We start from the raw sequence: 22173 nt of genomic DNA on the forward strand, positions 1-22173 counted from the left end.
CTTATATATACTTTAATGTTACTAAAAGTAAACTATACATATACATCAAAATTCTTTATTTCTCTATCTAATTATTATAAAAAAATTAATATGCACTTTCAATTGCATTTAAATTGCAGAAGAATTCATATACAAAGATTATAGACATACCCTTGATGTGTATCAAATCTTGAGTCAGTGAGTGCACGCGCTCCGATCAAACACATCAACGAATCCGGCGGTGCCAGCACTCGAAGCTGTAGTGCGGTTCGTGGGTACCACCATCGACGGTCTTCTATAGCTACGGCCACCTAACAAAAGACCAACAGGTATTAGATTATATAGATATCATCCAAATGATGTGATATCTAAAACGAGTACAACTTTTTGTAAGAATTAAATCGATCGCATTCTTAAAAAGCCATCATCGAAATGTTAAAAAATACGAAGTAGTTATAAATAAAAGTTTTAATTTCTTTTTTAGATAACAATCAAAAAATATATTCCTATTGACATTAATTAATAACCTAGTGTCAGTTAAATGGAATTACAAACAGGATATTACATACTTATGAAGTAATGCAATATGAAAACTATTTACAATCGCTTATTATTTACATTAAGTCACACAATATGTAAATATTACGCGAATGTTGCTGAGGTTTAAATTAATAAAATAAAGTTCACTATACGACATTGTGATTCTTAGAACCCCTTTTAGTTTTGTACTTGTTAAAACTAACATCTCAAGTATAATATTACTAAAATTATTTAAGTAAAATATATGTTTATAATCTTTTAAATATAAACTAAACCGATTCTGATGATATATATATATATATAAATTATATTTATAGGTCTTTTTAATCTTTTAATGTGCTTGAGCTGAGATTATAATAATCAAACACGCGAGCGAAGCCACTTTTGGAGCGACTCTTAAATTACGTAATCCAGAAATTTCAGTGGAAGATTATTAAATAATAATAATAGTATAACTATAAATATACATTTTATATAATTAAAGCCATAGTTAAACTAGGAACAGAACAAATAATATACCTAACGAGATTTAACTTGTATATTTATCATAAAACAAAGATGGCCAGCCAGCCGTAAAATTGAACTGAATAACACAGCCTAATTAGTGTTATGTTTGACTTCCAGAATACCCATTGTCTCTTAGTTTCAACGAGGTATTTACATGTAATTTTGGCAATTTCTCTTTGCCATGTTTAGTATCTGTGGCGCACATACATAGATATGTATTCCCTCAATAACGAAGCAACTTTATCTAGTTTTATCTCTGTAACTGCTATTAATTTATTTGTTAATCTAACTTTTGTCTTTACTGTATTCAAGACTAAGCTTAATCATACCTAGAATTGTATAACTTTTTTAACATTTACCGATTCACAGCAATGTTAGATTTTATTTATTTCAACTGAATTTTTTTTACTTTAAAAGATATAAATGTAAGATACAAAAAAAGGTTTCAAGAGTTTTTGTTTTGAACGATTAATTTCTATCCTTAATTCAGTTCAGTATTTTAAATTATTTAAACCAGTTATTAAACATGGTTTACCGAAAAAGAGACCATTAAATAAATAAAATGTTTTAATGAAAAAAATATTTGTGAAATATATGTACATTGCAAAATTTAATACTGAATAATAAAATTAAATACATCCGTGACGCTATTAAGCCCCGGGTCGTTAATTCGTGCGTGATGGGGATTTATCTCGTTGACGGATTTGTTAGATTTGAAAATCGAATTGGTATTTTTTAAAGATCACCGCAGACCGTAATGATATAATGATAATATTATAATTATATAAGGAAATGAGGTTTGTTGATATTACATAGTAAACTACGTGAATGATACCTCAATAGTGTGTACGTAAAAAATTGTTGGTGCATTGCTGGCTTACTTAAGCCTAAATGAATAAAATGTTGCTTCTTTATGATATATGTATCTGATTGGATTTCTCTCCAAAATATTTGGTACACGAAATAGGTATATTTTGTTTAGTTATAATATACCAAAACTAAACAAACTTAATAAATATTAAACTTCTTATACATTTCTGAACAAATATGGAATAATAAATTATAATTCGATTTCCTTTCAATATTTAGTCTTATAATATTAACATACTCTACACAGTTACAAACAGAATAAGTTTAAGTGTACCTTATACGTGTATTCTATATTGATCTTGTTTCTATAACGCTTAAATAGACATTTTGTTCTTAAGATAATTAAAAAAATGATTTTAAAGTTTTTAGATATATTATGCAGATAATATTAGTATTACAATGAAAATTCAGATTCCTTCCGAATAGTTTTCTTGTTAAATAAATGGATGTAGCCCCGAAATCACTTTAAACTAAATATAAGTTGTTACGGCGAATTAATAGGGATTGTTTTGTTTAATTAGTACTAATAGCGCTTCCAGTCGCTTATATTTAGGGGAGGTTTAGACTAATAAATTCAATTCCTTACAACGGAAGCGATTTGCGAAATAACGAATAATGAAAATGGAAGTCTGTTTTATTAATTAATTGAAACTAAAGGAAATAAATTGCGTTTTTTTTTATCTTTAATGTCTGTTAATTAATGATTTGAATGTAATATAATTGTGAACAAAAAATATATTTTTTTGTAAGTCTAAGAACTTAAAATGAGACCTGTTTGATGCTATGATAGTAAAATCTTCAAAAAAAATAATTTATAGTGTCTTTAATGTTTGTAATCTCTGAAAAAAATCATCGTATTTTGACGCGACTTCACCAAGACGGTTCCAGATTGGTAAGGTGATATTTAAAAAGTTGAGAGTGGAAGTTATATTTTTGTAATATTTCGAGCTCCATTGCGACCAAAAACTTTGTTATATCCTAATATATATTTTACTATTCAAATCTAATTAGTAGCTGACACTATGAATATGAAACGGCTAACTGTTTGAGATATTTTTATACGTTATATTAATTCCGATTCATTTAACTAATCACGATGGTAAAATAAAATGTTACTAAAAATCAATACTTTTTTTGTTTGTCACAGCTATAACGTTTGGGAATGCATCAAAAGAGATGTTTTTGTTAATTTAAATATACATTTTTATCCTTCTTAATGTCCGAAATATCATAAATTAGTTCAAAATTTATTTATAATTAATTACATTCAATGTTTAATTTAATTAATAATTATCGAATCATCCATCGAAGCATCAGAATCACGACGTTATAAGCATATAGACTTTAGTTAATAAGCGGACTAATTAATAGCAACTAATTAATTATTGACGAAGATTAACATTATCCTCACAAGCTGGTCCCATTGTTACATCTAAATTAAGCTATACCGACTTATTTTTCTCTATTTTTAGATAAATAATACCGTCAGGGGTGTTATGCATTTCAAGAACAAGCATATTATTTCCTTGCAAAATAATCTCATAGTGATTGAACATTACTGAACATATATTTGTATATTATTATAAGGACTGTTGTTTAAGTCGAACTCGATACTTTTAAATAACACGTTTTATGAAAAAATATATATGTGTTTATTATATAAATTCAAAACTGTATTCATAAATTGATGTTGTTCCGAATATCCAGAACAATTTACCACGGAAACACGAACCGCATGGACCGCATAATATTAATTTTTGAATCGAAGGTAGTATGTTCATATTTGTACCTTCCGTATTGTTTAACATATGTTAACAGAAATACAATGGATTCAATTTATATTTAGCCTACTTCGTTTTTATATGGATGTATAATTAATTATTTTTTGAGTTCGCCGGCTCCATTAAATCTTTTTCATATTAAATTTTTGACGTTGCTCACATGTTCAATCAAATGGAATATTAAATTTATCTAAATATACCCATATCTAAATTATACATTTTTGATTTGAATTTCGTTGTCAAAATTATGATAAAGAAAAAATCCAAGCCCAATATGATTTTACTTTGTAATATGTCTAAATATGTAAATAAATCATTTTATTCGACTTACTTCCTTATGTAGTAGTTTCACGTGGAAGCTGGCTACGTCACTCACTGGCTCGCCTAGCTCGGTGACGTAATAAACTAGCAGAGAACTGATCGGTGCCATGTCAGCCGTCACTGGAAATCTGGACAAATTGACGTATTTTGTGAGTAAAACTTTGTTTAAGCTGATAGGAGAACGGAAAACTAAAATATTGAGCACCACACTAAATATCTTAAAATTTCTATTCCATTTTAAACATTGTATCTCATTCCTTAGTATTATTTGTAGGTTTTTTTATGTCTGAAATAATAAAGGTTTAAAATTCTTACTCGAACAAATTAAGTTTTTGAGTGTATGTGATGTATAATTTTTGTTTGAACACGAGAAGGTTCTTTACCCTTATTTAACAATGTGCCTCGATTAGGAAAAATGTTTAGTCTGACACTTAAATTCTGAGAATGTTGAAAACAAATGAAAACAGATAAAATTGTGTTTTAAGAGCACATGTTAAATCCTTTAAGACAAAGTAATTTTCTTTTCATTGAAATAAAGCTATACTTAATCTAGTTTCTACCAAGTTTCTATTTTCACTTTATTTTTGTCAGTAGTGTTTTATGAGAGAAAAAACGTGTCTTAAAAATTAAGTCTACAGTGAAAAGATTTAACGTCAGTCAAAAGGCTCAAAAAAAGCTATTTTTCAAATTCAGGTAGAGTCAGTAGATTTCAAGGATGATAATAATAATAGACAAGCCGAACATCTGCGTTAAAGCCATTTTATTGTGGAAATCTAAACAGATTTAATAACGGGCTATAGTTAAATTCTTGCTAGTAAATTTGCGGGAAAAAGCTCAATGCAAATACATAAACTTAAGAATAGCCTTGTACTATCAAGTTTGGTAAACCCAATTGGAAACCAATTAATGAACACTTTGTGTAACCAATTGTAGTTATCAAGTTACTAAACCAATCTATTATAATAGAATTGCAAACGAAACAATTTAGACTATATTTCACATACAAAATTTTCCTCATAAATAATGTGTGACCGTATGCGAACTTGGCTGCTGGAATAGAATTGAAATAATTGTGACAAATTGTAAAATATACTTTGTATGCAGCTATATAATTTTTCTGAGTATTTGTTGAAATACATTTTAAATAACTCATATTAGTACTTAAATGAAACTAGTATGTTTCGGATGAACTACGCGTGATTTATTTTACAGACAGACATTCACATCTCGTCTGCCCGTGATCACGGTTGCTGTAAAGTAACCGAAACGTCGGGAGTATGTAGTTTTTTACAAAAATAAATCACGCGTAGTTCATCCGAAAAATACTAGTTTTATTTAAATGAATACTCGCGAAAATCTTAGATCTCATCATATTAGTATTGTTTTTATTTTTGACTCAAAGGTACCAGTCCTATTGATCCTTATATTTCCTTATTTAACACATTGTTCGGGTTTTATCATTAAAACTTTTGAATATAGTGCTTTCAGTTTGCATAAAATATACAAACCAGAGTAAAATCTAATAATTTTCGCGACATACAAAGCGGGTTTCATACAACGATATAGTTTGTCATTGTTTGATACGCGATAACGAGTAGGTTCCAGCGGTATCTAACAGTGCGCTTTGTACAATATTGTAATATTCTCATGTGCAAGTCATGACACGGAAAAATTACTAACCTGTGACGATCACTTTGTATTCACAGCGTATAATGGAATTTATAAAGTATTTCCATGACAGAAATTTCGATATTTATGGAAGTCAAAGGAATGTATTGATGCTGTTGACGTAAAAAATATTCAAGATAGGGGTTGTTTAAATACAACGACAGTTTCAAGAGGATGTCGTTATACACAATAGCTTACATTATGATTTTTTCCCTAGATTGAGGCATTAGTTCATATTTTGAACATATTTCTTTATTTTCGCCTGTGTGACAAAAATTTTAATTAATCCCTATTTCAAACAATACATTTATTATATTTTTTTTCTTTTTAGTATATCAAAAATAATTTAAAGTGACAAATATTTAATTATAAATGATAATTTGTTAACTAAAAATCATTAATACGTAGGAAAGTATTAAAAGGAAGATATTTCTGTGACTCTTATTATTATAGTAAAAAGATTCACAATCCAGTAACACATAAACACAATCACGTTCACATTGCTGGCGGCTTAACCTGAATCGAATTTACTGCGCAGTAATTATTCTTTGAGTCCACTCAATTTTCAATTCCCCTGTGTTTTCGTACTTTATAATTAAATGGACCAAATTTGTATTGAGGAATCGAGAAGGTATTGATGGTTTTGATTTTTTTTAATAACATCGAAAATCGTTTCTGGATTGATTGATATTTTTTAAACAATTTCAAAGGACAAAAGTCGTTTTATCGCGAAGCACTTATGTTTTAAAAGTCGATTTTCAGTACATAATAAAGTCATTTAAATGCATGTTGATCCCTTTGTGGAATTAATACGTTTTACATTTACAATTTATAATAGCTTTAGTAACGATTTATAGAGCGTTTTAAATGGAAATGCTGAGGATATTTGGTATTAATTTTATGTTCTACGTTGGTTTTTGTTAGCAGGATTCTGAATGTAATTTATTTGATAAAATTTGGAAAAAAAACATTCAGAATTTTGTGAATATATCAAAATAAAGTTTTCGAGTAAATGTCAGACCGACAGACACAATGAAGGTCATCAATGAACTGTTCTTAACACAAACTTTAACCATTATGTTCTGAGTTTGACTAGAGACGCGTCTTTAACTTAAATTGCTTTAGAACTTTAAACGGATAGTTTCTTGATCGACATTTAAATGGGAATTTGGTTGGCAAATTTATTTTGATATCACATTTAATAATAAATAATAAATGACTAGTTCACACTGATGAGTGCTGAGATTGCAAGATGTAATGCTAATAAAATTATAGAGGTTGTATGTACATACACGTATTAATAGTATTATATAATATAATTAAAAAAAATATAATTGTTTATATCAGTAACAAAAGCTAATTGAATAAAAAAGTTATTAAATATTTAAGAAGTAATTAATAACAATTATTCATTACATTCTAGAAAGTAGAGACGAAAAATATTGCTGAATGTATATAATGAACATTTTATCATACTTATGATTTTTTTTTGTGTTATTTTTGTTTTGCTTTAACAGACAAAGTGTAGCATTAATAATAAACACTTTGATGGCATCTCTTTCTGAAAAAGTATTACACCATCTTCTGATAATTCAGGGCATTTAGGACGGCGGCACTGAATTGAAATCGTTTTATTATTTCAAAACCACGAAGAATCAGCGAAAAAAAAACATCGAAAAGGTAATAAATCGGGAAGATTTTGACGATAAAATCGGAAAGAAAGTAGTTTTAAGATTAACATCGTATGTGTAAGAAAAAAATTATAAACAAAAACTTGCTTTAACGATATATAATTAATATTATGTTATATAATTCAGTAAAACCAAAATTACTGGAAGAAATCTTTGTAATAAACGATGTTTTAAACAAAAAATTACCAAGCTCTCAAAATATTTTTATATGTCATTAAATAATTTTTGTGCTTAATATGTCAGATAAGCTATGAGAATTTTTCGTAAGAAAACCAATAATCTTTCTTTGGCAAGATGAAACGGCCTCGAGGGTCCATGAGTTCTGCCTCTTATGAATTATGCTTGTCTTATAGGCTCAGTAGGATCGACCTTGGGGAGAATCCCTTATAAATTATGAAAAAAATACATGCAATATACATACTCGGCACATTGATGTATGAAATTATTATAAGTAGTATTTCTATTACATAGATTAAAATTTATTACATATTATACAAAGTTCGTAACTTAAGTTACAGTTACAAAAAAAAAGAATTCATTAAGCAAAACCTTTGCTTGCCTAATTATTTAAGCAAGCACTTTGAATGATATGAGTAAACCTATTGGTATAATAGGCACGATATCGTGTATCCGAAACAATTTGTATCCCGTCTGCAAAACGGCACCCATGGGCTCGAATTACATTGATTCATTAGTAAGTCCCCGCTAACATGACGTGCTGGATTAATTTTAAATGTACTGTAATTTAAACTTTTATATCACAAAATTGGTGGTAAATTTCGCGATAGGTTGAATTCACATAATATTTGAAATTAATTTTCAAGGGTCCTTTGTATTTTGGTCCTGTAATGTTTTTGATGTATAATTTATTTGAGGATGAAAACAATTGGAAATTTATTAATAATATATAAAAATTCTTCTCGAACAATTAATGGTATTTTAAAATATAACGATATTTGAGTAAATTAATGTGCTTATCAAATTTAATAGAGACAACGGTGTTGTTAAACTTAGATTAACGAGAACAACAGTGTAGTGCAATCAGTGAGTATAGTTTTTTTATTAACGGTTAGTTAACATCTATACATAAAATCATAATACTAACACTCTGAATTATGGCTAAACTACTTATACCCCAGTTTGTCCACGTTATTGAAAATTTTGTTTCTTGAATTGATTTTTTTATAAATTGTTTTATAGACAAAAAAAAATATTGTTAGAAATGCAGATGTTTTAATATGAAAATATTTAGCTCCACACAAACAAGCTAACAAATCATCAGTGAACCAAACGAATGCAGTTGTACGTTATGACCCGCGAGGGTAATACATCACCCCAATAATCTTGTTTTCTGGAAATTACCTATTGGACGATACATTTTATATAAAATACTTTGTTATTTTGAGTTACCCACACTAACATTAATAAAAGTTCTTACATTGTTAAGTGACTGAGTTCCTAACATTTGAGACAAAGATTAAGTATTAAATAAATAAACAACATATAATTTACAGGCTCCTAAAACAACAAAAAATCTTTCTTGCTTTAAGGCGTTGCCTTTGAGACTAAAAAGTTTTATGAATTTTTATGTTTTAGTACAAGACAGTTACTGTCTGGTTCCTGTTTTGGTTTTATTCCTATTCTATTCTCTCTGTATTCTCATTCGTACGAGAAAACAAAGCACTGTTTACAAGACATCGTAAACAATAAATTATTAAATATACAGGTGTAAAAAACAGGTTTAGGAGAATATTCCTCGTCCAAAAATTATCAACGCGTTTCCGTTGTAAGCTTCTGATGTTGTCAAAAACTTTTTGTTAATTTATTGGTATCATTTAACATGGAAAAGTTTTACATTTTTATTTCCTAAAAAAGTAAAAAAAAATGTGTCACAGGAACATTAGTAGCATTTTAATGTTTAATAGCCTTATCAGCAATTTCCCATACATAAATTAGCTATAAAAATACCAAGAACGCAAGGAAATTTACATCTTAATTAGCGGGGCTTTCCTTAGAACATTCTAGAGTTTTAAATAAAAAAGCATCTCTTAATTACAGTAGACTTTATTTACAGCTTCTTTTTATGCGGCCATTACTCCAGCTATGCAATTTTCTGGGACTAATTATCGGAAACCATAAAAAGTTTACGAGGAATACTTTGTTCTTTGTTTACTGGGACGAAGAAGTATTGGCAACAATAACAAAAAAACTTTAGCAATGACATTTATGAAAATTAAAATAATAAATTCTACTTACGTGTAATTAAAACGGCACAAATCGTTTTCATCGGCAGATTTCGGTGCTGGTACAGCTGCCCAGTGCAGTGCACGGCCACCGTTGGTGACCGCCGCTAACAGACGCTGACGGCACCCACATGATGACCAAACACTAGCGCTTGCAATTCCACCAGCCTAAAAACAAGAATGGTGTTTTACACTCTTAAGAATGATCGCAATGTTTACCTTTAATGTTATTTTCAAACTTACCTGTAATGGCGTAGGCAAGTTTTCCACGAGCAAGTAACATTTTGTTGTAGAATTCCACCGACGTATTTTCTCCCGGGCCAACACATAGTGTGTTTCTATCTCTTTGCCTTCCACAGCTACTAACTCAGCCTATAATCAAAAGTTAAGGAGTTAATGGATAAAGTTATATTGCTGCTAAGCCACATATCATTTGTTAGTGTCCTTTATATCTGTTTCCTTATTTTTACTTTATTTTTGAAACAATCTCATGTAACTTGCGCTCTAAGCCAGAACTATTTTCCGAAATCAACTTTGAAGTAACTTGTCTCTAAAAAATTGTTCTAAATTTTTTTTTCTTTAGTTAACTCTTATTTGCTAACAAGTTCTCGTAAAGGGGTTATTTATATTTGGGCCAAAAAAAATATGCCATTCTATGATTTGGTTTCATCATTTTCGTTAGACATTAGACATTTTTACAAGATGAGTGAGGTTATCACGTATTTCCATAGGCACCTCATAAATGTAGAATCGTCCTCGAACCCTGCCTAATACTGATACGGGTTTTTATTGCGTATTATGTTCGTTTCATATTCATGAACATTTTTTGAACATTTTATTGTTAGATTATTCTAATATGTGTAATATTTATGCCACTGATAGTGATAACATTATAACAAATTACAGAGCCAAATATCTGAGCATAAGAGTCTGTTCGTAAATTTTTATTTCGGACTAACTCATTGTCTTCATACATTACGTAAGCTTAAAGTCTGGCACAAACTTATATACTACGTATGTGAATATGAAAAATAGTTGATAAGCTAAACCAATCACGAACTCCGTAAACTTTCAGACGTTTTCACAAAAGAAATCAGTTTGGGTCACAAAATTAGGAAGCGGTCACTCGTCTGTAAACTAAAATATAAAGAAGAAATTCGGTTACTTAATATTCAGACGCTGTACACATCTCTGTTTTAGTTGGTTTGGAGAAGGTTTGGTGGAAAAAATCCTAATTTTATCAGTAGGTATATACAGTAATAAGTTGGATAACGAAAGATTCATGAAAATAAGGTGGGTTCTATAAAATTTTTATCACAACATTTTTATCACCACAAAAAAACTATGAAAAATGTAAAAGAAAAGGATTATGGAATAGATTCAACTGACTTTCATCGACATATACTTACTATCTTAAAGTTATATTAACTTTAATTAAAATTGTTTCTCAAATAAATATTGAAAAAATTATATGTATAATATATATTGCAGACATATTATACGAGAACCCTTATAGAAAAATTAATTAATATTGTGTTTATATTTCCTTTAAATTTAATCTGCAAAGAATATAACAAAGAACCCTAAAATCCTATTTCGTTTTATATAGAAAGTGATTTAAGGTTATCACATAAAATTGCGTTCACTGCTTTAATCGGGGCGAAGGGTATTATTTAATCTAGTTATTTATCCTTAAATCTCATCCCGGGGAAGAGATTGAGTTTTTTAAAAACACAACAACTTCGTTAAACTTAGCAAAGTGTCGTCAGTCTAATGAGATTGATCTAAAAGATTTACTTGAAAATTCAGCTTTAAAAATATATAGAACCCTTAATGAACAACGCTGATGTATAACTTGAGTCGTCTTTTTAATTATATTTAATGTTCACACATACTTTGAATAAATTTTCATTAATTTAAAAAAAAAAACTGGAAAAGCGATTTAGTCTGTAGTAAACGTAACAAACCGCTCTTTACGAGATGGCTACAGTTATTTTTATTTATATTTTAAATTTCGATAACCCAACAGTGTTTACATCAATAACATAATAAAATGGAAGTAAGATCACTACGGGATTGTACAGTTAAGCAAAAACACAAATATAATGTCAAAATAACTTAAATGTTAATTAATAACAATAGTAATCATTAGGACTGTTCGTTGTGTGATTATTTGTGCGTCTGTGCATTTATGTGTTCTAAATATGAATCATAGTTTTATCTGCTCCCAGATATATATTTTTATAAACGAATTATGATTTCATTGTCTAAAATCAACCTTTAATAATATATGTATATTGTATATTATTTGTAATAATATCTCTAGCAATGCTTAAAACTCATTATAACTTGTCAATGATAAGATTGTTTTCATACGTTATTTGGTTTTAGATTTATGCAACGCACATTTTTTGTTCATAAATATGTTGAAAAGATTCAGAAATCAATTTATTTTTAAGAACCTCATTTAAAGGAGAATTTTCATTCTATTTTCAAGCATAAATGAAGGCTGGCATTTAAGTATTCCATCCAGAATCCTTGTTATTTGGTCACTCGCCAGAAACTTTGCTTAAAGAAAATTCTTTTTCACATTTTTTTTTAACGAAGAAAATAAATGAAGTTATCTAAAACACGATGTTTTTTTTAAGATATTCCTAAGGCTTTTATGTGAGTGTATCTGAAACATATTTAAAAATATATATTGAAATATTCTTAAAAACGCTTAAAAACGTTTTATGCCAATACAAAACTAGCAAACAGTCCATATTGCGTGAGAGGTGATTTCCTGCATAGACATCTGCAACATAAGGAGTATTGCTAACGCGATACCAACCATACTGCGCGAAGTCACCCTTCTTATAAGTACATAATATAATCTATGTACCTAAAGGCCATACTGCCTCCGATAACAATTTTAACATCTCGAAATACACAAATTTAACATCTTTAATTTCATAATAATATACTACAATACAATATTTAAGTTTTGAGTTGTGATTGGAACAACGCAAACGTGGTAAATTCAATCAAGAGGCTTAACATAATTATCCTGGCCCCTGAGATGACTTGGCTAAACTTGTTATTTGATTTTCACGTCTCTTCCTATATTTTGGTTTTTCCTTTGTTTACGACAATTTTTAAACATTTATGTGTGTCTTAATTAGTCTTAATTAATAAACCATATTCGCTATCGCGATATAGGAAATAATATTGCAATCAAATTCTTAGATTTTATCGAGTGTGATAACTAACTGAAAAATGTTGGTATTGGTGGACCTGAGCTAAGTTATGCTACAATTAAAACAGAAAAAGAAAGCGTCCACTTTCTATTTATTCCGAGTTATAGTTTGATCGCCTTGCAATTTTTTTTTTTTGTGTTATAAGATACACAATTTTTTCTTCGACATTTTTTAGTATTTCAGTTTGTTGAACCATACTGAGAATAACGTTACATTTTTTTAATAATATTGTTTTTTTAAACAAAACTAACGAATACCTAGTTTTTCTCAAAAATCTAATCATCTACGAGTTACGTTACTATCAGAGTAATTGGACAATTATTTTTTAATTTTTTTTTATTATAGGAAGTTTTTGACTACTTCTTGATATATTTCTTAGCTTTGTTAGCTCTTCCTGAACACTTCGCCTGGATTGAAAATTTAAAACATTAATAAAGCTAAAGAACATTGAGAAAGTGGAAATTTAGAAAGCTATGAAATGTTAGTGGTTCCCATTTTCTGACAATACAGCTATTTATAATAATACGGTGTTTTTGTATGCAAATGTACGTTAAAATACTAATATTATCAAGTCTCCGAGTTCTAAGCGATTTTCTATTTTGACACCGCTCCTGTTAATCTCTATAGAATTTTAAACCTTTTTTGCGTTACGTAAATTGCGTTGCGTAAATTGTAGACATATTTATTTCAATTAAATTTATTTCTTCTTTCTTATGCTCGGCGCTATTAAAGGCACGTTTTTCAGAGAAGGTTTATTAAAGCGAGGGATAGTTGAAATAGTGGCAATCGTTAACGGCAATCGAGAAATGTGAAAAGGCATGTTAAGTTTAATGTTCATAGATTTTTCTTGTGTACACTGAGAAATTTGCAATTACTTATATAGTTTTTTTTATTTAGCCTAATTACAAAAAACTACAAAACAAAGTAAAAAAAAATACCAAAGAAAAACGTGAAAAATTTTCTTTTTCACTAAACCTTCCAAAGTAAGTTTTTAAAACAACATAAGTTATTTTCGGTCGGAGCCAAGCGTTCCATGAAAAAGGATAACTAAACAAATAGTTGTTACAGAAATCAAGCAAAACATCTTTAACAGTCTATCTTATCTACATACGTATCTCTTTCGGAGACATGTAAATATACATATAAATATTCTACAATTATTTAAATTTTTTATTAGTTTTCAAGAACAAATTAATATTTTTGAATAGACTTTTAATTGTTATTAGTAACTGGCTGGAAGAGATAGAGAAAAAAAATTCGTATGGGTACACCTATCTATCGTGTCTCTGCAGTCAGATACAAAACGTTGGTAATTCTTTATATTTATATCTTCACAAATTTATATCTTTTTACTTTTCAAGTGAAGCGTGCGATTAGAAGTTTCATTTCAAAATTAGGGTGAATTCATAAAAATAACATAATAAAAAGGAAGCAACAACTTGTGCTGCCACGTGTGAACCCGTGCAGATTGTTGTCTCGCTGCATTTCGGAATCTCGGCTTCGCCGCGATGGGGCCAGATACCAAATTATTATTTTATTTTAAGATTGTAGTTTAGTAATAAAAAAGATTTATAATTTTTGTCACTTCAATTATTATGGAGCCAATAGTTTTCGGTTAAAACGTTCTTATGTTAGGTGTACACATTTTTTTGACAATTGTGTAAATTTTTTGGTGTACTCAAGTTTACATCCTCACTGAGAAGAGCGAGTAGAGGAAACATATTTATACTAAATAAAATTAATATTTTTCGGATTTATTAAACGTATTTTATTATAAAAAACTACATACTCCGGACGTTGCGGTTAGTTTTGAGCAACCGTGACCACGAGCAGACGAGATGTATGTAGTTTTTTAAAATAATAAAATTCGCGTAGTAAATCCGAAAAATATTAATTTTATTTAGTATAAATATGTTTTCATCTACTCGCGAAAATCTAAGATCTCATGATATTTATATTTTTGTCTTCTGTTACTTATAAAGTTAGCTGTGTTCCTTTGTGGAATAGATGAATATTTTCTTAATGATCTATCTCTATTCGTCATTAATATATTCGTTTTCACCTCGTCTGTCTTCTAATCAATTATTTGATATTTAAATTCAAGAATGTTCTTCAAACTTGTCAAAGGCTTTTGGTTTGAACTCGTGCCAACAGTCGCCTGGACAAAACAAAATTTTGCGACTTTTTTTTTAACGTTAACAATTGCTCTTTAAATTCTTGTTTTCAATTAATTATATGCTCAATATATGTTTTGAACTTAGTGTCGTAATTAATAATATTTCCTAAGCTCATATTTTGATCACAAAAGCCAGAAATAATTTGGCTATCATCCCTCAAAAAAATTTGTACTCTTATGACACTGTTTATGTAATAAAAACGACATAATCACAATCGTGTTTAATAACGTTGGTCAACCGAACATAAACGAAAAAAATATCGCTATAATTCTTATTAGTTTTCGATCAACTCTTACAAAAGCGAGTCAGAGAATGTCACATTTGTAGCTATATTAAATATAGCACAATAAGTAAAAGCTTCTCATTTGATTTTATTTGTAATCTCGATAACATTATAATATATTTCCTTAGTATATTAGAATACACAAATAATTTCAGCTAAATTTATGTGTCAGACAAATTTTCAATCGTCATTAATATTGTTCGAGTCACATCGCAGCTTGCATTCCGCAAACGAATTTATTCCGATAACCGAATCCAATTTAATTGTGACTGAATCTTTTGTATTACGTTCCGGTTTTCTATTAATAATGGTTTAGATATTATTACCATCGGTTTTATTGTTAAAACGTTCCATTGCATTCGAATTTCAAGTTTTCCGCAAACTCTGATCACAAAACTTAAATAAAAAATTGTTGCGCAATTATTAGAATAGACAATTTCAGTTCAAACATATTGAATAATTATGTTCAAGATATCATTTGTATTATTGTATGTATAAAGTATTATATGTATATATAAGTTGTTTTGATTTATATTTCGAAATTGTTTACCTCAAGTTACCGGAAAGCTAACCATACCGTAAACAACTAAGTTTGTGAGTTCTAAGTTCGCAGTATAATTTTATCAAAACTAAAGTGTACAAAGAAACCACACATTGGAGTTACCTCTTTCTATTTTATTAGTAAGATATGAAATACTAGGTACTAATAGTTGAATTATGTATCTAGTATCTTGGATAAAAAATAAAAATTAATACGATTTCCATGACAGTGATTCAACAAGTTATTATACTGCAAAATCTTTAATATATAAAATTGATGAAAATTATATACATTTTCCCGTCAGTTCGAATATAAGTAGGCTCATCAACAAAAAATGCAATGTATTTCAATAATAAAAATAAGCTAGGTTTTTTGTTTCAGTTTAGTATCTTAAATATTGATTTATAAGTGCTGGTGGAAACCCGAGATTCCTCGTGTTTTTTTTTTCAATCAAAACGTTTTCGCTTTAGAACCGACAAATGTTGTAGTTTGATCGCGTGCCAAGAAAGGTAACTGAACTAAAATTAATTTTGTTCAAATTTGTTAACATAGCAAAGGAATAAAATTAATGAAATGCAAATAGTGAAACTCAATTTACTAGTAAGGTTTTTATTCATAGATAAATATTGGTATTCTGAATGAATGTGGTAAAAGTATTAAGTATGAAAGTTAAATATTTTATTGTATATAAAAAAACATATGTGTGTATGTGTGTAATACAAAATGTGTGTATGCGTGTAAATGTATTTGTGTGAATTTACAGACAAAAACTTATGAATATATTCGTTGATACATAAAGTATAATTTGAAATAATTTTGTAATTGTGCAATATATATATATATATATATATATATATATATATATATATATATATATATATATATGTATATATATGTAATATGTTTTTTTCATATATACATTAAGGAAGGTCAAATAAAAATAATTTTAATCACTGATTAAAAACTTCGAGATGGATTCCTAGTACAATTAGCAATGTCTAGGTTAGATGGAATGCAAATCTGTCAATCAAATTGATTCTGAACTAAATTAAAGTTTACCGACATTCATTGAAATGTTAAATCACTTTTCCAATTAGATTGAATACGATTTTACCTTTTTTAATAAATTATAGTTTTAATAAATATTATTCTTTTAGAATTTTGTGCGATTGTCACAAATTCATGAAGAAATTTCTTTGATATTACAGATCAAAATATTTTTTATCGATAATAAAAATTGATTTGAATTTGTTGATAACTTTTTAAGGTGATAAGTATCATACATCAAGACAAAAAGGGATTTTTAGGTGGTGTTCGGAACGTACATAGGTACATAAATAAATTTTTGAACCGTTGTTTTGTAGCTTGTACATCATCACACAATTAATTCTTCTATTCTACATTTTAATTACTTTGAACTATTACATTCACAGATTCTATCACATATCCCTTTGGCATGACAAACTGGCACTGAAATCCAGGTTTCGTGGCAATCAAGCCATTCTGTGATGAATGTCACTTCATATGGCCCTTATTTGGTATGATGCCATGAAATAATTAGCTCGAAAGCATGCTACAAAGCAACGATTAAATTTGATATAAAAGTCATGTTTAAAGTTGTTAATTAAAGGAATTAAAGTGATAAAATGCAGTTTTTGTCTCAGAGTACGGTTCAAGTGTAATCACTAATACCTAATGGTATACACTTTTGTTTTAAGTACATTGCGTTAAGTCATGTAAGTGACATTTTTGAAAAATTATATACCAAATTGTAGCCAATACACATACAGTTTATTGTACATGTTTCATAAAAAAAGTAAGGGAAAAATCATAAAATTACTAAACATAAATAATTTGCTAAATGGCAAACATTTTAGGTAGTATGGATTTTTAAGACTGAGCTATGAAACAAAAAAAATTGTATAGATAAACACTTTTTTCTATGATCACATGTATTATTTTCACAACAATAGAATTTGTTATATTTCGTAGCCCAATACAATATTTCCTTGATTTGAATATGCGTTAAAAAAAATATTTTTAGTTGCATATTTATTTGAAGTTTTGCCAACAGAAATGGCTGGCTTCAAATTTTTTTCTATTAAAGTCGTGAACGTAAAATGAAATAAATAAATTTCTAATAAAAATTTTATAGGTACTGACTGAATTCTTAACATTTTTATTATAATATGAATCTATTTTTTTTAAATAAACCAAGGTTCATTCAAACCATTTTCTTTATCCATACTAATCGATTTCTTTCTTGTGTATGTATGAAAAATTTGTTTGTCATTCACTAACCATATTCATTTAACCTTTATCTTATATAATGTTATTAAAGAAATAAAATCTTATGATATAACGCTCGAAATAATATAATTGTACGGAGCGAGTGGTGCAGATGCAATAAACACGATTTAGTGAAATTAGTTTGGCTCATGAACTGTCTTAAACGAACTTGGTTTTGCTCGAACTGCTCAGATATCGGTCAATTCAGTTCTAATTACCTCTTCGAATTTTAAATTTTATTACCAACATAAATAAAACTCATTTGATAGCAGATTCAAGATTGCAGATTATAAATAAGATTACCTAATCCAAAGAAAAGGTGTTTTAGATAACGATCATGAAATCAACGTCTTGAATTGTCACTGATTTCATGAATTAAGTTATAAATAGTAGGATTTCTATTAAATCCAATTTATGTCATGGGCAGACCACATCCTGAAACCCAACAAACTTTGACCCGAACCTTTTCATGCAACAACTCAATAAGAACCATTCAATTTGACGTGTCTGTAAATAGATTTCTATGTTTATGTATTCGTTATTGATGAGAACTCAATGTACACAAAAGAATAATTACTTAAGAAAAACAATTCAATAAAAGATTAGTTTCAAACGTATGTAATATGAGTATTTATTAATGAGTATCTGATTTTATTTAGTTTCACTAGGGTTTTGATAAATAGAAGCATACCTGCATTTAATTTTCCGGATATGAACGTTTTCATTAAAATGACAGGGAGCAATGATATATTAATATGGATATATAATTTTAATCGGGTTAATTAATATTATAACCTTCATATAATATAATTATTTTTATATATTCAATAATATCTCAACAAATTTTACTGAATTAAAACAAAACCATGCACCTTAATTGCCGTTTTACTGTCATAGTTTTCATGCCTAAGGAGATGCCTTATCAAATAATCACAGGTCGATAAAGCATTGTATAATTATGTAAACAATTTATGACCGAATACATTGCTGGGCCGATATAACAAAAACGTAGCTAAGAAACACCGCAAAGAAACTGGCTTTCAAATGAAAAATATCGCATTATATTAGGTGGATCCGATGAGAACGAGATGTCACAGTCTATGTCTGTGTGTGTATATCTAATACACACACAGACATAGACATCGACTTCAAACTTATACCTAGGTAACACTGAACATTTTTAGAAAATGAATAGGAGCTTAATATAGAAAGACGCCAATATTTTTATTGTTTCTCGAAGTAATCTAAGTTCCTCTCAACATATGGTTGCATTCGATGGAACCATAGAGAAAAGCAGTGGGCCCATTCTTACTTACGTGTCTCTTATATGGCATATTCAAAAGAAGAAGAGTTCGTGATTGTATTCTCACATAATCACGGACACGATGTTTTAGTTTACCTCTGTAGGCTGAAATTTTCGAAAAAAAAGCGCACCCAAATGAAAATAAAGTTTTTTCCCTATAATATCTGGTTATTAAGTCTCAATTGTGATCCAAAAAATTTACTGTCTTATACCGGGTCTAAAACTTAAAATCGTCTCAAACCTATTAAGTCATATTGTAATTTTGATAAACATTATCAAACTTTGTTACTCCTTCTTAAGTCAAAGTATACACTGTATAAATGCCGATGGTGTGAACTTTTGAGCTGATCGAGTATTATAAAACAAACTATAATTATATAAAGTTGAAATTATGCAAATTCCATATAATTATTAACCGAGACTACTAACAACATCAACTATTTAAATTGCTAGCATATAATAAATGCATTTAATACTGCATAGTCTGTAATAAAGTAGTGATAAAATGATTTGCTTTCAATTTTAATGATTGCACATATGTGTTATATAAAATGATTTGAACGTAAAAAATCACATTTCGCTTCACCTCCGTAAAATTTAAAAGCCTTTATAAAGTTTCATGTGAAAAAGTTTGTTTAGATACGAAATGAATGCGAGTATCAATTTAAATTGAAATCACGGTAATTAATAAAGTTGATACAGACCAACTTATCGGTCAAATAAAACTTCAACTTCAACTAACGATCTCTCGATCAGTGTTGCCTGCAAATCCGACTAATGAATTAATTTCCAACAAAATTTTAGATTTGACCAACTCTTTGATGCTGAAAAGGTACGACCTATTGCTTTTGCATGTTATATGTATTCTCTGAATATTCACTGCAGTTTAATTTACTAGAGTTATGTAGAATGCGAGTTATATTTTAAATGTAATATTGCATTTCAGTTTACTTGTAGTTTTATTAAATAAACATGGCATACATTAAGAATAAGTAGATTTTCTTATGGGATGTATAAATATAGAATATGGTTTTTGATTATTGCTTTAGTTTATGAACAAAGGTTAAATAAAAATATAAATATTTCTAACACCAAGTGACGTGATATTTTAACATAGCCGATACGATTGTATCAAAAAAGTCGCTGAAATTTTGAGATGACAGATAAAGTCATAAATAGCTTAATTCTCAACACAAATCTAATCATGAACATTCTCGTAATAAATAATGTCTAGAAACAATGTTAGAGAGAGAATAAGTTAAGTAAATGACGATGCTTTTTATTATATAAAAAGTATATTAATTAATTCAACAAGGAAATGCAGTCTGCTGATATTTTATTATCTTTTCTAGCGTCTCGAACGTTTCAATTGCATATGAGGTTTCGATTAAGGCACTTATGATATCGATGAGTAAAACTCCTTTAAAATGATATGCAAAATATACAGCTGTGTACGGTTTAATAAACAGTTGTCTATAAATTTATATATAATTGGCATAATTCTACAAGATGAGAGAAATTTTTTATTTGATTGATATATTATGTTTGTGACGGCGAATGATTTTTCATTTCTCTATTTTAGTATTTCAAAAATTTTGTCGCTTTATTATTTTACTTAAATTACTCAAGACGTCACAAATATATGACGTACAGAGTAGAGAATGGGAAGGAAGAAAGAAATTACATACTAAATAATTACATAATTCATAGTAAAATAACGCAGCATATAACTACAGTCACGGACAAATAAATATAAGCTCTAAAAATATATATGTCGTTGAAATCAAGAGCAAAATCACGAACGTAACAGATTTGGATTAAATTCATATTTGAAACTATCACGGACTAGGGTATAAGTCAAACACAACTCAAATTCATGATCTCCCGGTTAGACCGCCGCCGTCTCAAAATCTGATAAACAAATTGATTTCAAACTGAATTTGAGTTTAGAATAGCTCTCAAAGAAACCATTATATTTCCTAGAATTAGATATAATATACCCCTACGGATAATATATCCCTACGGATAAAAATAACGAGTGACTTATTGTTATACCTATCACGTAAAGTGTATTTACATTTATTGTTTTTATTACTGATGTTCAATAGACCTTACAAGTTAAATATATATATACATATATATGTTAAAATTGTAAGGTCAATAGAATATATATGTATATATATATATATATATATTCTATTTTATATAATGAACGGAACCATCATAAATTATGAGAAAAACAAAAAAAAACCAGTATGATTTTGAAATATAAAACAAACCTTTGTAGCGTTTTGATATAATGTAATAAAAGCCGTCCGGAATTTATTGTCATACAAACCATAAAAATTTTAATTCACTTCGGGAGCAATATTTCAAAAGCAATAAAGAAAACTTTAAAGCTGTCGAAGTATTATTTGTTGCATTGAATTTCATTGTTTATTGTTCTATTGTTATTATGTTTTGATACAAGGTATTCGTTTTGTATCGGAATTTATATTTACGCGTAACTTTCTCTTATATTTTTACACAAAAGTTATGTGATAGATCTCTCAGAGAACATGTGGAAGAATTTAAATAATAACATATATTAATGCAAATAATTAATATAATGGCCGTGATCCTATTAAAAATTAGCTGCTATACATACAGCGTGGAACGTGATTTGTACTAAGCAAACGCGGTAAATCCAATCAACTCGATGTAATAAAATTAGTCTGTCTATAAGCTGACTTCGCTATATT

The 22173-nt window shown here is 28.4% G+C and overlaps 1 protein-coding gene across 1 annotated transcript in view; it reads right to left on the reverse strand.

Annotated features, from left to right (window-relative positions):
• LOC116769352 (C3 and PZP-like alpha-2-macroglobulin domain-containing protein 8) overlaps positions 1-22173 on the reverse strand; it is a 72068-nt gene that overhangs the window by 18567 nt on the left and 31328 nt on the right. Inside the window, exons 7-10 of the mRNA XM_032660426.2 lie at positions 9844-9972; positions 9614-9768; positions 4009-4126; positions 151-290 (exon numbers count right to left, since the gene is read on the reverse strand). Of these exons, the coding sequence (XP_032516317.2) occupies positions 151-290; positions 4009-4126; positions 9614-9768; positions 9844-9972 (542 nt within the window). The remainder of the gene's footprint in view (positions 1-150; positions 291-4008; positions 4127-9613; positions 9769-9843; positions 9973-22173) is intronic.

This window comes from Danaus plexippus, chromosome 5, assembly GCF_018135715.1.
Source record: "Danaus plexippus chromosome 5, MEX_DaPlex, whole genome shotgun sequence".
Classification (NCBI taxonomy): Eukaryota; Metazoa; Arthropoda; class Insecta; order Lepidoptera; family Nymphalidae; genus Danaus; species Danaus plexippus.